Source organism: Rhinoraja longicauda, chromosome 9 (genome assembly GCF_053455715.1).
Source record: "Rhinoraja longicauda isolate Sanriku21f chromosome 9, sRhiLon1.1, whole genome shotgun sequence".
In the NCBI taxonomy this organism is placed as follows: domain Eukaryota; kingdom Metazoa; phylum Chordata; class Chondrichthyes; order Rajiformes; family Arhynchobatidae; genus Rhinoraja; species Rhinoraja longicauda.
Genome location: NC_135961.1, coordinates 10,719,967 through 10,741,161, shown reverse-complemented (window position 1 = coordinate 10,741,161; position 21,195 = coordinate 10,719,967). Strand labels below are relative to the sequence as shown.

The following is a 21,195-nucleotide window of genomic DNA, read 5'->3' as shown; positions in this document are numbered from 1 at the left end:
TCCTCTCCGACCCCAAGCTAGGCGATCGAAACTAGTCCGGGAGATCACACAGGTCTTACTCCTTACTATCCCCACACAATCCCCACACACTACTTCCCAAGCAACACAGCTTGGTGCTGCTTGCTGCTACTGCTGATTGCTGCTACTGCTGATTGCTGCTACTGCTGATTGCTGCTAGAAGATCCACGCAAAACGCTGGATTAGCTGAGTTTCTCCAGCATTTTGTGCCTGTCTTCTACAAACCTAATGTATTGCTGACATTTTGGATCACGTCGTTTGTTCTTGTTTCCATGCTATTATTCACAGTTTGCTTCCCTTCTGGTTTGCAAATAGAATTCTGTCGAAGTGTGTGAACGAGACGCTTATTTTAGTCGGCTAAATGTTCCCAGAGTTTCCGAAGGAAAATGCTGGGCACTGATTACTTCTTTCAAGGAGGCAGGCAGCATGGGTGGTAACAGCCAAAAACACTTTTCTATGCTGCACAGTTTGGGGTCCAGAAACCTCTTGCTTTTTCTCTAATATTGCAGCCCGGCTACTATCACCCTTCTACTTCCCATTCCACCTGTCCTTATCCTCTGCATGTGGGGTTGCGTACGTAGCAACACGAAACCCTGTTTTATTCGTATTTATTTCGTTTCTCACCTGGTGCCATCGTGGCTTAGCTTAACAGCAATCCTAGCATTTGCACAGAACTTGATGTTCAGACTCCAATGTGTTGATTAGTAAGGTATTCCTTAAAATAGGATATTGACATTTAAACAGAATTTGTAAATGTGCTGAAAAGCACCTTTACATTTTAGGCCATTTGTGTGCACTACCTTGCACACAGCAGGAAGCCACGCATGTTCTTATAGTTCAGAACCATACCTTTATTCCGGAAAGAAAATAATCATATAAATAAAATTCTATATAAGCTGATTATCTGAAACTCTAAAGGTCAGAAGTGTGCCTTTTTTTAAATGACAGCTGATGGGGTATAAATTTAATTGTGATCATTAAAATTAATTATTGACCAACCTTGTGTGCTGTTCTTTCTCTCTTTGCTGCTCTGCCTCAGTGTTGCAGAGTGTATTCCATTAACCTGATTTTGACAGCTGGGGGTACTACTGACCTCAATCAGTATGATCAACACAATTGTATTGGCGGTACAGTTGATATCGTGTGGTCATTTCCGTGTGATAAAAAAACTATCCTCTCCATCCTCCGAGACTAAACTGACCACCAATCTCTGGCTACGCTAACCTCCTCAGATGTAGACACTCCCCATTAGGTATCAAATCACACCAAAAAAGACCATGCAAAAAAGACCAAAACAAGAAATATTAAACATGGCCATAATATAATGCCAGTAACTAATTTAAGCGTAAATGGCTCCTACAACAATCCTTAACCCCACAACCACAATGGGCAATCCCCAAGCAGCAATTGATTGTTCCCAATAAATAATGTGCAAGGTGAATCCAGATGAGATGGGGAGAGAGGTCTCAAATTCTGTCTTACAGTTGGGATGGTACTTGGTCGTCACAATCTGTAGCTGTCTGGTGGAAATACGCAGGATTGTGTGGCACATAATATAAAAGGTCAGACCCCTGGTCTTGCGAGGCGCAATATTGATTTGCTAATGATGTTCTCTCCACAAGCCACTGTAATTTTACCCTCTCCGACACCAAGACTACCACTCTTGGAGTTCCCTCTCGCGGCTGATAGTCTGAAAAGTGGTCATTTGGGGAAGTGAGTTTGTCAAGTTGCGGGCTTAAATTGTGCTAAGTCCTTACTCTTCGTGGACATGTTGCTTCTGTTTTAGATGGATTTTACAGACAAGTGAAGCAGATCGCTGGCGCTCATAACTCGCAAGCCAAACAGACACCCCCAAATCAAAAGAAACGCCGACCCAGTGCCCGGGGACTTGCTCCGTCTGTGGTATGGCCATGTTTAAACATTCTGCCTCTGTATCTCACTGTCTTGTTATTGTGAGCTGTTTCAGTGGCCTGGTTTCAGTTTTGCTGCAAGTGCTGACCTGTCTCTTAATCTCCTCCAGGATTCCCAGCAGAGCGTGACAGTGGTGATTTTTCGAGATGAGCACACCTTGATCTCTGCGGGGGCTGTGGATGGGTAAGTGCACTTGGAATGGCTCTCTCTAATGAAGCTTCAACAAAAATCGAGATTGGAATCGACATATGGCACGGCTAAAGCAGGGTGAAGCCACATTTGCGTAACGGGAAGCAAAGTGGACCTGTGCGGCTGCTTGTTAGCATGGGGTGGAAGTGACCATTACCCAGGGGGTTGGGCTGGCATTGTTGTTTCTCTCAAGCATTTTAACTTGGGTGTGCAAGGCAATATTTCCAATTTTGCAATCGACACAAAACATGAGGATGACCAGTAATATTCAAAGAGTTATCAAAGCGAAATGTGAAGTATTTGATTTTGGTGAGAAGAATGAGAAGTGACAAGGCAAACTTGAGATATAAGAAAATAACTGCAGATGCTGGTACAAATCGAAGGTATTTATTCACAAAATGCTGGAGTAACTCAGCAGGTCAGGCAGCATCTCGGGAGAGAAGGAATGGGCGACGTTTCGGGTCGAGACCTTTCTTCAGACTGATGTCAGGGGGGCGGGACAAAGGAAGGATATAGGTGGAGACAGGCAGATAGAGGGAGATCTGGGAAGGAGGAGGGGAAGGGAGGGACAGAGGAACTATCTAAAGTTGGAGAAGTCGATGTTCATACCGCTGGGCTGCAAGCTGCCCAGGCGAAATATGAGGCGAGTAGAAGAACAAAGATTGGAAAAAGTATGTGCCGCTTCTTTGAGAATGGATAAAATCATACAGATCCTGTCACTTAGTGGTATCTATCTAGGTGTATCTGCTGCACAGCCATCATTGGCTGTATGATTTAGTTAAGGAATTTTAGTATTTGAATCCAGATAATGCAATTAAAAACGTGATGCCTTTACTTTAAAGTCTCCTTAAAACGTTTTGAGAGCACTCCTGCAGTTACGCATGGCATTTTGGATCCCGGGTATTGTAGTTTCAGGAGTGGAACATGAGCAGAATATTTTCAGCATGCCTGAGGGCGTTAACATTGACGTGAGGGTTGCATATATTTAATGTCTAGTCTCTTTTATTTTTTTTATAAAGAAGTGTTTTATTTCCATTCCAGTGTCATCAAAGTGTGGGATTTAAGAAAGAACTACTCTGTTCTCCACCAAGATCCTCTGCCAGTTCAGTCCTTCCTTTATCCAGGCACCAGTTCACGAAAGCTAGGTAAGTGTCTTTCACTCATCTGTGACTCTGTCATTGAATTCAAAACAAAGAAATACACTTTATCCTAATCTGATCAGATATCAATCTTCAAACAGTGGCAGCAAAATTCAAGTATTGAAGCACTTTTATGAGACTGAATATTTAGAACTGACTAGACCAAATGGACCCGTTGGGCCCAAACCTTTCCTGCATTGGTGCAGCACCCTTTCCCCTCCCTTCCCCCCTCCCCCTCCATTCTTCCTTCCCCCCTCTGCTCCCTCCCTCCCATGAAGTTTTAGTGTATAGATGAGCCTGGTTATGAATGTGGCTGTGTTGATGCAGTTGTGGTGGAGTTGGCTTTTATCTACGTGTGGATTATATCTGCAAACCTTATTCTGAAGCGCTTTGCGAATTTCAATTTCTTTGCTTGCAGGATACTCCAGTGTTATTTTGGACTCGACGGGCTCCAATCTTTTTGCAAACTGCACTGATGATATCATTTACATGTTCAATTTGACTGGCTTGAAAACTGCACCAAGTAAGTCAGGAATTGTCTGGAATTTGAGGGAAAGCATATTATTCTGTTTGCTGCTAACATCTGGCACTTAAAAATAAATTCAACACAACGTCTACACCCACAACTAATATTTCCAACTTGGTACTTAAATTGATAGTATCAAATATTTCCAGATAATATAATGTGAAATATGCTTTAAAGATATGATTGGTGCAAATTAGGTTTTGAGGTGTGTGTCTGTAATCTGCCAATATGATTTTTAGAAGGCATTTAAAGATTGATAAAATTGGGTACAATGTATGGGGTGCTTTTGAAGGCTTTGAGCCTGTACTCGCTGGTTTTTAGAATGAGGGAGGGGAAAATTTAAACCTACTGAATAATGAAAGGCAAAGATAGAGTGAATGAGGAGAGCATGTTTCCAATCGTGGGAGAGTCTAGGACAAGAGGGCACAGCCTCAGAATAAAAGGACGTACCTTTAGAATGGAGATGAGGAAGTACTTTAGCCAGAGGGTGGTGAATCTGGAATTCATTTCCACGGAGGGCAGTAGAGTCATTGGGTATTTTTAAGTGGAGATTGATGGGGTTTTAATTAGTAAGGGTGTCAAAGGTTATGGGGAGAAGACAGGAGAATGGGGTTAGAGGGATCAGACATAATAGATCAGACATAATTGAATGGTGAAGTGGACTTGATCAGCCATGATCACATTGAATGGCGGTGTTGGCTCGAAGGGCTGAATGGCCTCCTCCTGCACCTATTGTCTATTGACTTGATGGGTTGAATGGCCCAAGACCTGCTGCTAGGTCTTGTGAACCTGTGATGAAGAATGCAGCTGTGCACTTGCCCTGTTTGTACACCACAACTATGTATTTGTGATAGCAATTTGAAGTTGCCAAAGTCAACTTTAAGCCAATTAAGTATTTTCTCAAATGTAACTCTGCATGGCAGCAAAAGGAAAATTCTGTAGTGTAGTGGCCTGGCGGAGGCCAGAGAAAAGGCAGGACGCCAGGCAGGTTTAGATAACGGTCTTTATTAGGTTGTGAGCTCCTGCCCACAGCGTAGTCCACCTAGGGATGAGCCACGCCTCCCAACGGGCTGGCTTTTAACCCCTTACGCCTGTCCGTCAAGTGACGAGGGGGCTGACCCAAGGAGTGGCCTGATCCCCAGGGACCGCCACAGTAGCAAGTTTATACGGCATGGTTTGTTCTCCTGGAATCTTTTTCAGTTTTAGAGACACAGTGTGGAAACCGGCCCTTCGGCCTACAGAGTCCGCTCGTTAACACTATCCTATGCACACTAGGGACAATTTACACAAAGCCAGTTAACCTACAAACCTGTACGTCTTTGGAGTGTGGGAGGGTACCAGGTAACTGGGGAGAACGTACAAACTCCGTACAGACAGCACCTGTAGTTGGGATCGAACCCGGGCCTCCGGTGTTGCAAGTGCTGTAAGGCAGGAACTTTACCAGTGCGCCACCGTGCTGCCCTTTGTTGAAGAATAAATAAATATTCTTTGTTGTAGAATAAAGGTTGACTGGAATAACAGCGTATGAACTTTAGATCTACCTACCTGTTTTTTAATGTTTAAAAAAGGTTGCTTTTTCAAAACACTCTCTGTATCTCGTGTACTGCGGCTAAGGGGATTAATTAAAAATTTACATTGGTTCCATATATTTCTAGAAGGATTGAAAGTTTATCGGAAGAATGAAAATCACTTTATGTTTTATAAATTTTCACGGAATGAATTTTTTATTTGCTTGGATTGCAGCAGCTTTGGATTAGAACATAACTGTAAAATAAACCGAAGGCACAGCACAAACAGCTCTCATACAAACATTCAAATAACCAATATTGACTCCATTGTATCAATTTCGTGGATTGGTTTGAATGTAACCTTGCTCCACTTAGCACCGAGCTCAGAGTCACCGGAGAGGCAGCAAATGGTGACTTTGCTGCACTGACACAGAAAATAAGCTCATGGAGAAAATAAATAAAAACAATGACTATTTTGAGCTGTTTCTTCCCCCTCCCATACGTACATCAAATTTTATTATCATTATGCCATAACATTGACTTTGTTGCACTAAAGTCACTGAGTTAATGGCATTTCTTTGTCCTCTAATTAGTCTTCTCTTTATTTTGTCTAGTTGCAACCTTCACTGGGCATCAGAATTCCACCTTTTATGTTAAGGCCAGTCTTAGTCCAGATGATCAATTCCTTGTCAGTGGGTCCACTGATGACAATGCATATATTTGGAAGGTGAGTGACTGCAATTAATTTAGAATTAGAAGTACTTGCACTAAGTCAACATGTCTGTTAAATCTGTACTTTAAAAAAAAAAGTTTGCATCAAAAAGTACTTCAGGCTAAGTAATAGTTGTTCTTGTAATCAAATGTGATTAATATTGCTTGGTCACTTTGAACTGGACCACAGGTGTACTAAAAGAAAACAAATGATACAAGATAACCATAAGTTTTAAATTACAATTAAAACACAAAGTACTTGTGCTATAAAGCCAAGGTATTATCTAACTAATATACCAATTTGTAATAAATAGTTCCGTATTCTGTTTTAAAACTTACAATTTGTTTCATTGGGTTGTTTAAATTAATACTGACTAGCTAATTAATTTGTTGCATCGTATGGGAGGCGCATTCCCAATCTCGTTGTACCCCTGTACAATGACAATAAAGATATATTGTATTGTATGCAAAAAACAGCCACCTTCATATTAACCAAAGATACTAGAGGAACAAAATGGACCACTCCGTTGAAATCACCTATACTGAAGTGTAGTATGCAAAGGAGCCATTTTAGTAAGCAAAACCCGACGTTCGTTATGCCTCTCGCAATGTTTTGGGGGAACAGTATGTGTGATGATACCATTAAAATGTAGAATATATCTCATCTATCAATTCACAGATTTTTGTTATTTTTCTTTTTAAATGTTTCTGCCTACTAAAATGGCGTCATGACATACTACGGTTTTTGGGGTCGAGTGATCTATCTTGTTCCTCTAGTATCTTTGATATTAACTAACTCTTTAAAAAAACATATCCTGTCGATGCAAGTATATCATTGGGGTTATAAAGTGCGCTCCTCCCTTCACTGGTGTTTGTTGAGTTGGGCCCACAACACCTCAGGAAGGCTTAATAGTTGGTTCTGGCATCCCAGAACAAACCCCCTCAATACCTGCTCCACCACCGGTATCTACGAAATAAAGGAAGCTGCAGCGAATTAGCTTACTCTAACAAATGTTAAACACACGCATGCATCCTATCTCCAACTTATCCTAGCCCATCATTAAGCTTGTGACACCACAAATATCACCCCTGCATAGATACATTTACACAGACTACATTTACAAAGAAATACACATTCTGCAAGTCATATGTTTCCTTTCTGCCCCCAACTGACATTATTTCTTCTCCACCAAATCCACCTACTGGATCAAGATTTTGCAAATATTTTAAATGGGGGCATTTTTGCCCCCTTTTTCTGTTTTTGCAAATGTGCTGGTTTATGCAGCTATGTGGATTGATAAACTGCGGATGCTGGTTTACACTGGATAGATGCAAAATGCTGGAGTAATTCAGCAGATCAGGCAGTATCTGGAGAAAAGCGATAGGTGAAGTTTCGGATCAAGACCTTTCTTGAAACTGAGAGACTCCCAGTCTGAGGAAGGGACTCAACCCAAAACGTCACCTATTCCTTTTCTCTACAAATTACTTGCCGTTAAGTGCAAGGAAGTGGGGAAATCTCTCACTCTCATCCATTGTTTGTGAAACTTGTGAAGGCAGTCAGGATCTGTTGCAGATGATTTTCTGAGAGAGCTGCAACACAGTTGTCGTCTGCCTATTGGAACTCGATGAGGGAGCTCGTAGATGTCTTAGTCTTGGACTTGAGACGGGCAAGATTGAGAAGTCTGCCATCTATTCTGTAGATGATTTCGATCCCTGGGGGTAGGTCGTCCTTGATGTGGATGGTTAAAGAATCACTTAAAGAATGTGCAAATTTGAGGACGGATATTCTTGCTTTTGAGAGCGTGCAGCGTAGGTTTACTAGGTTAATTCCCGGAATGGCGGGACGGTCCTATGTTGAAAGACTGGAGCGACTAGGCTTGTATACACTGGAATTTTGAAGGATGAGAGGGGATCTTATCGAAACATATAAGATTATTAAGGGGTTGGACACGTTAGAGGCAGGAAACATGTTCCCAATGTTGGGGGGGGTCCCGAACCAGGGGCCACAGTTTAAGAGTAAGTGGTAGGCCATTTAGAACTGAGATGAGGTGAAACATTTTCAGTCAGAGAGTTGTAAATCTGTGGAATTCTCTGCCTCAGAAGGCAGTGGAGGCCAATTCTCTGAATGCATTCAAGAGAGAGCTTGATAGAGCTCTTAAGGATAGCGGTCGGTGTCAGGGGGTATGGGGAGAAGGCAGGAACGGGGTACTGATTGAGAATGATCAGCCATGATCACATTGAATGGTGGTGCTGGCTCGAAGGGCCGAATGGCCTACTCCTGCACCTATTGTCTATTGTTGTTGCAATGCAGGTGGTGAAAAGTGTTGGGCCTATCACGCATCCCTGTTTCACTCCTGATCTGACTTGAAATGGCTCACACTTGCTGTTGCTGGCCATGACTGTGGCATGTGAGAAGTTGATGTAGTTGGTAATGGAGCAGGTTACCCCCAATTTTGTAGACCTCGGCTGTATTCCGTCGAGTCCAGCTGCCTTGTTGTTTTTCAAGGTTTTGATGGCTTCGTTGACTGCAAGTGATGGTGTTCTGCTTAGGGGGTCGTCAGCGGGCTGCGTTGGAATGTTGTTGATCACATTCCTGTCAAATGAGGCGGATTTATTTTGATCTTCAAAGTGCTCCCTCCATCTAGAATTGATAGCAGCCTTGCTCTTCAGGATGGTGGACCCATCTTTGCTTTTGAGAGGGGCTTGACCGTGAGTGGATGGGCCAAAAATGGCTTTAGTTGCGTTGAAAAGGCCTCGAGTGGCGTTGGCGTCTGCTTGTTCTTGGATTTCCTGAGCTTTCTCCCTCCACCATTGGTTTTTCAGGTTCCGGGTGCTCATCTGGACTGCAGCCTTGCATTCCTGATAGCACTTCCTTTTGGTAGCCGACTGTTGGTGATTTTGTAAGGTGATGAAAGCTTTTCTCTTTCCATCGATGAGTTGAACCCAATTGTTTCCTTGCACGAGGTGATAATAGCATTCTTCAATAGATTCCAGTGTTCTTCGATAGATGGTGGGATTTGTTGGGGCAGTTGTTCTTGAAGTTTTTGTTGAAACTTCTGTACATGGTTGATGTCTTGAAGGACGCCAACATTGAATTTCTTGATAGTGTTCTGGTTTTGATGTTTCCTTTTGGGTCGAATCTTCATTCTCATGGTGGGCGAGATGAGACGAGCTTTTTCATGTCTTGCTCAAACTCACTCGAAGTTTCTATCTAGCAGTTGTCGTTTGGGTAGGTCACAGTGTTGAATTCTCAAATTTTAAGTTACTTCTACCATTACGCTCTTCCACTCCTCCCCCCCCCCCCTTGCCCCTTTCCTCTACCTAAGTCGTTTAACCAGTTCTACAGTTCACCACACTGTAGCCCTCTTGAGATCAAACCTTCCCCAGCCAACAATTAGCCGAGCAGAGCACACCCTGCCTGAGGTCATTTGTTGCCAGTCTTGTCTGGTCCTTGTTTTGTCTCACCTCCAGCTCAACTCTTCGCCCGTTCCCCATCCTATACTTTCAATCTGAAGAAGGGTCTTGACCTGAAGCGTCACTTATCCTTTTTCTCCAAAGATGCTGCCTGATTCACTGAGTTACTCCAGCACTTTGAGTCTATCTTTAGCAGTTGTCGCATCTGTGTTTGTGTTAAAAGGAGGATGCCTTATCACCAAGCAACTGAAAGCCTAAGAAGTTGTGGTAGGAGGTTAGTCAGCATCCTGTAATCAGACCTTCAAAGACTGAGGTTCATGGAGCTTGCTCGCTTGTGCTGCTTTCCTTCAACTCAAATTGCTTATTTCACCAGGAGAATGCATTGTTTAAATCTGATTTTACACTGCTAACATTATAACAGTCCGATTCCAACATTCCCTGTAGCCTGCTTTGCAGGGTTCTGATCCAAATTAGAGTCAATAAATAGCAGCAGCCTCAGTCATGATAACTTCACAGTTGCCAGAATTGCACACAACCTTTCATGCCCTTTCATATAAACAACGTCGGATCTAAATAGAAGATATCGCTATCCTGCAAACCATAATGGTTGTATTGTAACCAATTGTCATTAAAACTGACTACTTCAATTCCTTGTTACCTCAGGTCTCTGATCCTTTTCATCCTCCAACAGTGCTTCAGGGACACTCGCAAGAGGTGACGTCTGTATCCTGGTGCCCTTCAGATTTCTCAAAGGTCAGTTTTGTTTGTGATCTGTTCTGAGAGATTTCAGAATTTCACGGGTCTTTTTGAATGAGAATCTTACTTGTTCCGTAACATTGAGTGAAGCTTGTTGTTGCTGCACTGATGCCAATCAGATTGTTGGTACGCGAGATTAATTGGCTCTGGATTGGAAACTTGCATAAAGAAAATTGATGTTAAAAAATCAAAAATGCTGGAAACACTCAGCAGGTTCGGCAGAAGAATCGTTAACATTTGAGGTCTTTGATATTTCTCCAAAAGTGGGGGGGGGGGGGGGAGATAATAAATACATCTAAGATGCAAAGTTGGAAAGGAAGAGAAAAACAAAGAAATGAATAGTAAAAGTAAGAGAGAGAATAGATTAAATAGAGAGTAAATGGTGGCAGGGTTGATGATGAAAGCAGATGGTGATGGAACAATTGAGATCGGATCAGTCTAGAGGGAGATTAAATAGGGAATCCATAATAATTATGTGAAATCAGCTAAATGCTGGAAATCTAAAATAAAAAAGCTGACTATTTGAAGGTGTTGAATTCAGTGATCATGGTTGGTAATGTGCCTAGACTGAAGATGACATTTTGTTCCTCTGTCTTCTGAGTATTGAGCCAGGGACTGGGATCAAAATGACATTGAGAGTCAATGCAGTGGGCAAGTGGATGCTCCGATTTCAAGTAAATTGTAGCTTCAGCTGGAAAGAATGGGATCATGGAGGAAGTAAAGGGCAGGTGGTTGCACATGCAGAGGAGTGGATTTGAGTAGATGAAGAGGTGAACCAGGGCACCCTGGAGGGAGTGGTCCTTTTCAAGTGCTAAGGGGAAGTACTGCTATCAGGTTCGAGATGTTTGAAATTGCTATATTTAGGGAAGAAGCATAAAGCCTGTTGGTTGATGTGGATGAGGGAGGGATGGAATTGGATATCCATGATAAACATGGGACAGGAAACTGTTAAAGCTGTGGTAGGTGCCAGAAGCAAATATTCGTGGGGAAAATCGATCAATGTCTTCGAAAGGACTATATCTTTAAATGAACAATAATATTATTTTTTTCTTCTAGAAACACTGAACTCTGTTTCTTTTGCAAGAGTGCAACAAATGTAAAATTGTAACAACTGTCTCTGGTTTTGATTTACAGGTAGTTGCAGGTTTTTGTTGAACTTTGAGTCGATAAGATGGTTGAGAAAAGATGAGTAATTGTGCCAAATTCCACAAAGTTTTGCTGCTGTTATGCACTAATCTTATTAACCCTTCCAATAAAGAATGTGAACTACTAGAATACATTCCTAAGAGTATTGAATCATATCTGGCAGCAGCAGAACTTGACGATGCATTTTAATTGGTTTATTTCAGGAAATGTAATTATGCTTTGTGACATCTATAATTTGCTCTGTCAACGCTTGCCTTTTTGTATTGGCGTAAAGGAATAATAGCTGAAAGAGATTTGTGTTCAACAAGACATGATATATTGACATGATCGTAAGCTTGGAAGGTACAAATAAATTTCATTTTTATTTTTGTGGTAATGGGTTGGACAAAATTGCAGCCCTTTTTTTTTGGTTTTTAAACCCAGGGCATCACAAAGTTGCTAATGTTTGCTGGTTTTGACATTTCTAATTTTGCTTCTCTCTTTTTAGATTGCCACTTGTTCTGATGATAATACTACTAGAATCTGGCGCCTAAATCGAAAAATGGATGTGACCAAGTCAGAATTGGTGGGGTCTGCCTGCCAAAAGAAGCATTTGGAAAAAGGTAAAATAATTAGAGTCCACTATAAAGTCTGGAGCCACAGGATAAACATAGATACTAGAAAATCCTGTACACTAAGGAGCATTGACTCGGTGAAGATTTTTTTCCTATGTAATGCCTGTGTGGGTTATCCAGTTTTCAAACATCCTTAAACAAGAATTAGTAATGCAGCATCTGAAATGATAAGTGACCTCAATGAATCTGCAGTAGACTTTTCAGTTATATCAAATTTACAGTGAACCTTTAAGTGCCATTTTATCATCTGGCTACCTAGAGTCATACAGCGTGGAAACGGGCCCTTCGGCCCAATTTGCCCATCTACACCAATGTCATCTGCCAGTGTTTGGCCCATATCCCTCTAAATCTATCCTATCATGTACTTGTCAGAATGTTTTTTTTTTTAACATTGTGATAGTACAGGACTCAACTATCTTCCCTGCCAACTCGTTCCATATACCTACCACAAAAAAAGTTACCCCTCTGGTTCCTATTAAATCTTTCTCCCCTCATCTTAAACCTATGTTCTCCGGTTCTTGATTCCCCTATTCTGGGTAAAAGACTGCATTTACCCTATCTACTTCCCCTCATGATCCTATACACTTCTTTTAGATCACCCTTCATCCTCCTGTGCTCCGAAGGAATAAAGTTCTAGCCTGCTCAACCTCTCCCTACTGCTCAGTATCTCGAGTCCTGGCAACATCCTCGTAAATCTTCACTGCATCCTTTTCAACTTAACAACTTTCTTATCCAAAACTGAACACAATATTGTACCCAGTTGCATTATTATGGTCTGGTTACCAAGTATTAAGCATAAATTATTGTATTATTGATTCTTGTATATTTATTTGTTGGATTGTTGTACAAATGGGACTGTTAAGTTGCACCAAGTAAGTATGTAATTGTTCCATTCTGGTGCATATGACAATTAAACACTTGACCTGCAAAACGTGAAAATACCAAGGGCAGAGTTTATTCATGTCTATCATCTTAGACCTATGACACCTCTCCAGTTTGCATCCAGTTACTGAAGAAAATTAGCATTTAAAATATTCCTTTTGGCTACTATTAAATCTCTTCGTGTTGATTGAGATGAGTGATCAGATTTGAGTCTTGTAACTGCTTGTTGTTTGAATCATGTCTTGAATATAATGCATTTGGATAGATTCATAGAGATGCTGATTTCAGTGTTTGATGTGGCCAGCCCTGTATAAATGGACCAAATGTGAACTAAACACTATGCATTTAGAAGTGATTAATATAAGTTGGTATACTCCAGTACGTTGGGGGAGAGAAAATCGCATTTTAAAGTAATAATTCTGTTACCAATTGGTGTACTGGTGTTTACAAACTTTGGTACCATTTTGCTCAAAATTGTACAAAGATATTCGTTTGTTTGTTGTAAGCCTTGGAGTAGTAACCACCTTGCAATGCTTTTAACAGGCGTCGTCATTCAGTCAACACATCATACTCCAGCTAAAGCATCATTGATGGAAGGTCCCAATTTGCCATCGCCTCAGCAGGCTGCATGTGCTCCTAACGTTAGTGGAGACCTGCCTCGCTCTTCTAATACCCCCCGCTCCGCAAGCCAGAGTTCCTTGGGCGAGAATTGCACGCCGCATCAGCTGGGCAAGTCCATTTCCTCTTCGCCGCCAAGTTCTTCCTCTGGGAAAATGTCCATCAAGAAATGGATTATTAAAAGCCGCAGTCCTCCCGCCTCTCTCTTTGTTGACGACAACACGTCAAGGACGGCCCTGAACCCAGTTGGACAAATTCAATCGAAAGATGTCTTGACAACAATAAACATTCCAATTTCAGAGAAGAAGGTTAAAAGGAGATTGGACACCAGTAATGGGTCAGTAATAAACAATAGCAAACATGAGGACTGCAGTCTCGCAGCAGAACTCAGTCCTATTTCTAAAAAATGTAAAATTGATTTCTGCTGTGCAGAGATGCAGAAAGAGAAAAACCTATCTACAGAAGAAATGGGGATGAAAAACACTGGCAACAACTTTGGAGAAAACCTCCCTTTAGCTACCCCATTCCCCTGTCCAGACCTAGAAGCTTCGTCATCTTCATGTAAGTCCCAACAGAGAGCTGAGATCCTGGACAAAGAAAACAGCTCCCCTCCAAAAGTGAACTGGCTCGCTGACTTAGCAGAAAAGCAGAAACTTGAAGTGGGTGTTAGAGTGCGGAGATTATCATCGAGTCCTACTGCCTCTCAGAATTTGACTGTGAGGAAAAAGGAAGAATGGAATCCAACTACTTTACCAGTAAGTAATCTGTTTATATGTCATAGGAGTCGAATTAGGCCATTCGGCCCATCGAGTCTACTCTGCCTTTCAATCGTGGCTGATCTATCATTCCCTCTCAACACCATCTCCTGCCTTCTAATATCCCATGTATTAGGTTATAATGGACTGTTGCCTTTATCAAAAACATGACCAATTGGATGGACAGTTTAATATTTCATAAATATTTTTGCTTGAGTGGTTCAAATTCTCAAATCAGTTTATTCTGTGCTTTTGCAATGTTCAGTATTCTATTTTAAGCTCCTAATCCAATAATCATATATCGGAAATGCAGGTCTCGACCCGAAATGTTACCCATTCCTTCTCTCCAGAGATGCTGCCTGTCCTGCTGAGTTATTCCAGCTTTTTGTCTATCATTGGAAATATCATCCTTATTTTTCCACATTTAACATCTTAGGTTCTGCTTCTTTCCAAATGCTTTCTATAGACATGGTTTTGAATTTTATAGATTTTTAAAAATATTCTCTCAGTAATGTTTTATTGTTTTAAAAATCCATCAATTTTGTTATTGCTGTGTCTCATCTCTCTTTTCCACTGTCCATCTACTGGTCTGTCTCCAGACTAATTGACACCGGATTCTTGTCATTATTGGATCTATCAGAAGCAGAGTAATGTCAATTTTTTGCTGCTTTGCTTTCATTAAATGCCCTGTTTATATGGCATTCATGTTTATGCATGGCCATGTGTATGTATGAAGTAAAGCTCTCTGAGGCAGTGTTTAATTACTCGGCTTCCCTGCATATATTACCTCAGTTGGGTTAATTTGTTGAAGCCATTGGATTATCCTGACCACCCACTAAATGTGAAGCAGGTGTTGATTAACTTCTCTACATTATACTCACTATTAATACCCCTCCAGGCTTATTTATTCTGTAGCAAAGTTGACTTAACAATAAACTGTGTTTGTTCTACAGACTGCAGCTTCAATCCGCAAGATCTCTTCGTATTTTCAGCGGAAGTTGACTGATTGACCATATTGTGCAGCTGGGAATTATTGGCATAATCTATTGCAGCATTCAGATCTTGCAGCACTCTTGATGAAACACTTCTTACCTTCATTGAGTAGTATTTCCTGACTGCCATCTGTGATGGTGTATGGGTTTTAATTAATTTACTTGTGAAATAGGCTTAGGAAGCTTTTTTAAATGTGATGCCTTTTTTGACTATTGTTCAACCGTATATTTCCTCTTGTTTGCCAGCCAACTGATTTAACGTCTAATGACAATTTATGTACCAGCAATATCATTTTGTATTGGATCTGTAGTTTGTGGAGTGATGTACAACACATTATTATGCAGGCAAATACAGGACTGAAAACTACTACCATGTCAAAACCAGCTCGCTGTGTAGTGTGAAGAGATTAAATCGTTACTCACTCACATGCCTGGTAACTAGGAAAACTGGGCATTAATGGGCATGTGTGAGAGAAGACATCATGAGGAAATGAGTGGGGAGATGGGGTTGCTTTGATATCTGGCATAGACTCTGGACCAAATTACCTTGTGTCATATGGAAGCTTATGAATAATTTGAAGCAAAATTATTTGTACATTGTTTGGAGATTATGCCTTTTGTTCATTGTAATAGTTATGAATAAATCTAAAAAGCTCAGATTTGTTTTCCAATCTAAAACTATACGGTGTAACCAAATAACAGACCAACATATAATGCCATCTTAAGCAAAGCAATGGTCAGCAATGATCACATGATAGAATCTCTCGGCCTTTGTCCAGACATGTCTTTTTGATTTCTGAATGGAACTGGTGCACTCTCAACTGATAGCACCCCTGCAATGGTAAAAGCCCCATTATTTGTCACATGAATTGTTCTATGACATTTTACTGGTTTGTTTTCTACATTATTGTTGTACTATTGCACTTTAATTGTAGCCGGTTCACTTGCTAAAGCAATAATACATTTCTAACAAAATTATCTTTGAAATAATATACTGGTCAGTCTATGCAGAAGTTACAACGTCAAGTTTTGTATGAGTTTGGAAATTAAAGTTGCACCACGTACCTTTTGGTCGATTCAGGCGTACAAATGTTTGAACATTAACCAAGTAAGTATTACATCAATGCCATTTTGGGGACAGATTTGGTTTTGAACAAAACTCCCAACAAAATCTGAGAATTGTAAGATGCATATCCTATTCCGATATCTAGTTTTGCTAAAGGGCTTTCTGAGGGATTGGCAGTGTGGGCAATAGGTCTGCAGTTGTAAAATGTTTATTTAACACAATAAAATATATCACACTGGTTGCAAGAGGAATAAGCCTGAATTCTTTAAATTGTCTAAAATTGGATTGGATTGTACCATTTTGTTTGCATTTGAAAACTAAGGTTAAGCCACATTTTATGGGTAATATATGAGAACCAACAAAGCATAACAACTGTTCTTCATTGAACTGAGCAGTTATTTTTATGAAGTGCACCTACATGGGCAGAATGTAGAACAAATAATTCCCCTCAATCAACACTGTTTAAAAGCAATTTCTGTTTCTGAAAGCTTTAGCTGCCCCAAACTACTTTTCAGATGCTACTGGATGCAGCAAAGTATGTGAAAGCAGAGAATAACTGTGCAAGCTTGCTCAGGTTTCACCCTCAATCGGGTTATCAAATCAATTTTAGTCTATTCTGTGCGATCAACATTGAACAAGAGAGAATTATTAGGTACTATAGGCTTCAGAATGGCCGTCACAATTAAGATTTGGATCCCAGTCACTGAACATCTGACGGGTGACAATAGGTGCAGGAGTAGGCCATTCGGCCCTTCGAGCCAGCACTGCCATGCAATGTGATCATGGCTGATCATTCTCAATCAGTACCCCGTTCCTGCCTTCTCCCCATACCCGCTGACTCCGCTATCCTTAAGAGCTCTAACTAGCTCTCTTGAATGCATTCAGGGAATTGGCCTCCACTGCCTTCTGAAGCAGAGAATTCCACAGATTCACAACTCTGACTGAAAAGGTTTTTCCTCATCTCTGTTCTAAATGGCCTACCCCTGGATGAAGGTATGTGGTAAGACAAAATGCTACTTGCAAAAGAAAACTGGCACAATCTTGCAAAACACCATTCCTTTTGCAGTCATCTCTAATGTATAGTACTGATGGTGTGAAATGAAGGTAACTGAACATAAGTATTTCTGAACTTTAGAAATGTGTTAATGAAACTGAAAGGTTACTTCTTTTGAACTCTCCTTCCATTGGGTTTAAACTGTATCTGAAGTTCAATTAATTACCACAATTTAATACTATTGCATTGAATATTGGGGCAGAATTCATTGTAGTGTTTTAACTAACATGAAATATTGCTACACATTTGACACAACACCCACCACCAGGATCATACCCTCTCCTGCAACCTCTAGAAGTTTGCATAATTATTTGGAGAAAATCTATTGAGTACCATTCATATACTGGAAAATCTCATTCGTACATCCCTTCCTTTGACTGTGTCATTTGCCACAAAAGGAAGCACACCTTTTTAGTCTGTCTTCCAGGCTAAAAAAATTCTAAGATGATAGCAGAAAATGCTGACGGCACCGCCATTCAATGCGATCATGGCTGATCACTCTCAATCAGTACCCCGTTCCTGCCTTCTCCCCATACCCCCTCACTCCGCTATCCTTAAGAGCTCTATCCAGCTCTCTCTTGAAAGCATCCAACAAACTGGCCTCCACTGCCTTCTGAGGCAGAGAATTCCACACCTTCACCACTCTCTGACTGAAAAAGGTCTTCCTCATCTCCGTTCTAAATGGCCTACCCCTTATTCTTAAACTGTGGCCCCTTGTTCTGGACTCCCCCAACATTGGGAACATGTTTCCTGCCTCTAATGTGTCCAATCCCCTAATTATCTTATATGTTTCAATAAGATCCCCCCTCATCCTTCTAAATTCCAGTGCATACAAGCCCAATCGCTCCAGCCTTTCAACATACGACAGTCCCGCCATTCCTATTGAAACATATAAGATTAAGGGATTGGATACACTACAGGCAGGAAACATGTTCCCGATGTTGGGGGAGTCCCGAACTAGGGGCCACAGTTTAAGAATAAGGGGTAGTCCATTTAGAACGGAGGTGAGGATTTTTTTTTTTACTCAAAGAGTTGTGAAGCTGTGGAATTCTGCCTCAGAAGGCAGTGGAGGCCAATTCCCTGGATGCTTTCAAGAAAGAGTTAGATAGAGCTCTCAATGATAGCGGAGTCAAGGGATATAAGGAGAAGGCAGGAACGGGGACGATCAGCCATGATCGCGGTGCTAGCTCGAAGGGCCGAATGGCCTACTCCTGCACCTATTGTCTATTGCCCAAATTAAGTATTATTACGTAGATATTTTTTTAAAATGTTAAAACCCCATCTACTTGTGCCAATGTAACTAAAGAGCAGTCAAGTTTGATAGCTTGTTTTTTTAATGGGTCAATGTCACTTTCCTGGAAGGGGCTGAAATTTTGAAGAATCTGTCGTTAAAATGGTGGAAATTATTCAAATGTAAATTACATTAGTTTGTGATCATTTGCATTGATCAAAGCAGTTATGCTGTGGTATAACGAGTGGAAACTACCCTAATGTGATGAATTAAGAGATGCATGTAATGTTATGAGAATGGGTATAAATGAGCAACCTTACTATTTTCTCTTTCTTCCCCCCAACCCCCCCCCCAATAATAAAACAGACAAGATGCATAATTTCACACTACTAACCAATTCATTAGTTAACCTTCAGAAAGAGGTAACATCCAATGTTGGTACTTCGTAGAGGACTTATACCTCTCTTTAATATTAATAGTGAGCTATGGAATATCTCAGACTTTAAAATAAACAAAGATGAATTTTGTAAAATCTAAGAAAGTTTCAAAAGGAATACTTTGGTTCAAACAATTTGCAATTGTATTCATTAACAATTCATTTAGTTACGAAAAAAGCTCTGAAAGATTGCAATTTGGGCTTCTCTGAAACCAATACTGATTCTACCCTGCATCGAGAACACTTATGTAAGACAGTTTTAAGCAGTAATACTTTGGCAAGGCCTGCAACTTTGATGGGAGTGCCATAGATGCCATTGAGAAAGAACATATTTACAGTTACCATCGTTTTGTTGGAATAGCACCATTTCTGTTAAAAATTATTGTGAATTAATGGCTGAATTCCCTTCTACAGAAATAGTCCCCTTTGTTTTCTTTGTACCTAAAACTAATGGTGATCCATTTTCCTTCCACATCTTAAATTATGTGCTAGGTAGATTAATTGACTACTGTAAATTAGTTCTTTGTTCAAGTGAATTACAAAGCCAATACAGTTTCTGGTTGACTATTTTCAAAAACAAGTTAGTTAGTGAGCTAACAAAGTGCTCAAAGCTTGAACTGAGTTTTTCCTATGTGCCACTGTTCCTTGTGTTCCATTTAACTATGTAAATGGCAATCAGGGGAAAACTTCCATTACCTGAAGTCAACACCAAAACAAAACAAAAATCCCAAGAGAGCCGTGTGAACCAATTTAAACACACACTGGTGCTTTTTAAACATTAAAATAAATAATTGTGGTTGTGTGAAGCCAAACAAAATGTACCCACAAACATCTGCTGCTGGAATTCTAAGCACAGCAGCCAAACCCAGCTATCTTCAGTGACACCTTTAAATGACTTTCCCTTCAGAAGTGAAGATTTTTTGCAGATGATTGCATAATCAGTTCCATTTGCATATCCTCAGATAACACAGAATTCACGCCTGAACGATATACAGGCTCAGGCTTATAAGTAGCATATTGTGCAAGAAACAGCCAAAATTGTGTCCTTAGGGAACAAACAGCTCTTGGAAAATGAGTTATTCCCATTTGAAGATTCTGTTATATATTTTATACTCCAAAGCGGTTTTAGGGAAGGGTGATTTGGCTTCCCTGCAACTTCTCTCCAGCTATTAATTTAGCTCCCATATGGAATTTATAATTGAATCTGTCTCAACCAATGCTTGGTACTACATTCCAGACCTTAACCACAATTAAAATGTGTTTCTCATGTCTCTGTTCATCAACTTCACGCTATGTTCCCTTATTCTTCACTACTGCCATTAAGAGCAGTTTCTTTCTTTCCGCTATTGAGACCCCTCGTTGATTTAAACATAGAAACATAGAAAATAGGTGCAGGAGTAGGCCATTCGGCCCTTCGAGCCTGCACCACCATTCAGTATGATCATGGCTGATCATCCAGCTCAGTAACCTGTACCTGCTCTCCATACCCCCCTGATCCCTTTAGCCACAAGGGCCACATCTAAGTCCCTCTTAAATATAGCCAATGAACTGGCCTCAACTACCTTCTGTGGCAGAGAATTCCACAGACTCACCACTCTGTGTGAAGAAATGTTTTCTCATCTCGGTCCTAAAAGACTTCCCCCTTATCCTTAAGCTGTAACCCCTGGTTCTGGACTCCCCCAACATCGGGAACAATCTTCCCGCATCTAGCCTCTCCAACCCCTTAAGAATTTTATATGTTTCTATAAGATCCCTACTCAGTCTTCTAAATTCCAGCGAGTACAAGCCTAGTCTATCCAGTCTTTCTTCATATGAAAGTCCCGCCATCCCAGGGATCAATCTGGTGAACCTTCTCTATACTCCCTCTAAGGCAAGAACGTCTTTCCTCAGATTAGGAGACCAAAACTGCACACAATACTCCAGGTGCGGTCTCACCAATGCCCTGTACAACTGCAGTAGAACCTCCCTGCTCCTAAACTCAAATCCTCTTGCTATGAATGCCAACATACCATTCGCCTTCTTCACTGCCTGCTGCACCTGCACGCTTGCCTTCAATGACTGGTGCACCATGACACCCAGGTCACGTTGCATCTCCCCCTCTCCTAATCGTTCACCATTCAGGTAATACTCTGCTTTCCTGTTCTTGCCGCCAAAGAACATGGCAACTTTTGTCCATCCACATGCCAAAGTTTCCTTCACCCCGGAATCATCTCAGTAAATTAATTGTGT

General features: G+C 40.9%; 1 protein-coding gene across 1 annotated transcript in view; it reads left to right on the top strand.

The window, feature by feature from the left end:
* Positions 1 to 15,826, top strand: part of dtl (denticleless E3 ubiquitin protein ligase adapter) — a 28,221-nt gene extending 12,395 nt beyond the window's left edge. Inside the window, exons 7-15 of the mRNA XM_078405776.1 lie at positions 1,805 to 1,920; positions 2,039 to 2,112; positions 3,160 to 3,263; positions 3,676 to 3,780; positions 5,906 to 6,018; positions 10,080 to 10,169; positions 11,806 to 11,920; positions 13,358 to 14,187; positions 15,141 to 15,826. Of these exons, the coding sequence (XP_078261902.1) occupies positions 1,805 to 1,920; positions 2,039 to 2,112; positions 3,160 to 3,263; positions 3,676 to 3,780; positions 5,906 to 6,018; positions 10,080 to 10,169; positions 11,806 to 11,920; positions 13,358 to 14,187; positions 15,141 to 15,197 (1,604 nt within the window). The 3' untranslated portion in view covers positions 15,198 to 15,826. The remainder of the gene's footprint in view (positions 1 to 1,804; positions 1,921 to 2,038; positions 2,113 to 3,159; positions 3,264 to 3,675; positions 3,781 to 5,905; positions 6,019 to 10,079; positions 10,170 to 11,805; positions 11,921 to 13,357; positions 14,188 to 15,140) is intronic.
* Positions 15,827 to 21,195: the final 5,369 nt, after the last annotated feature.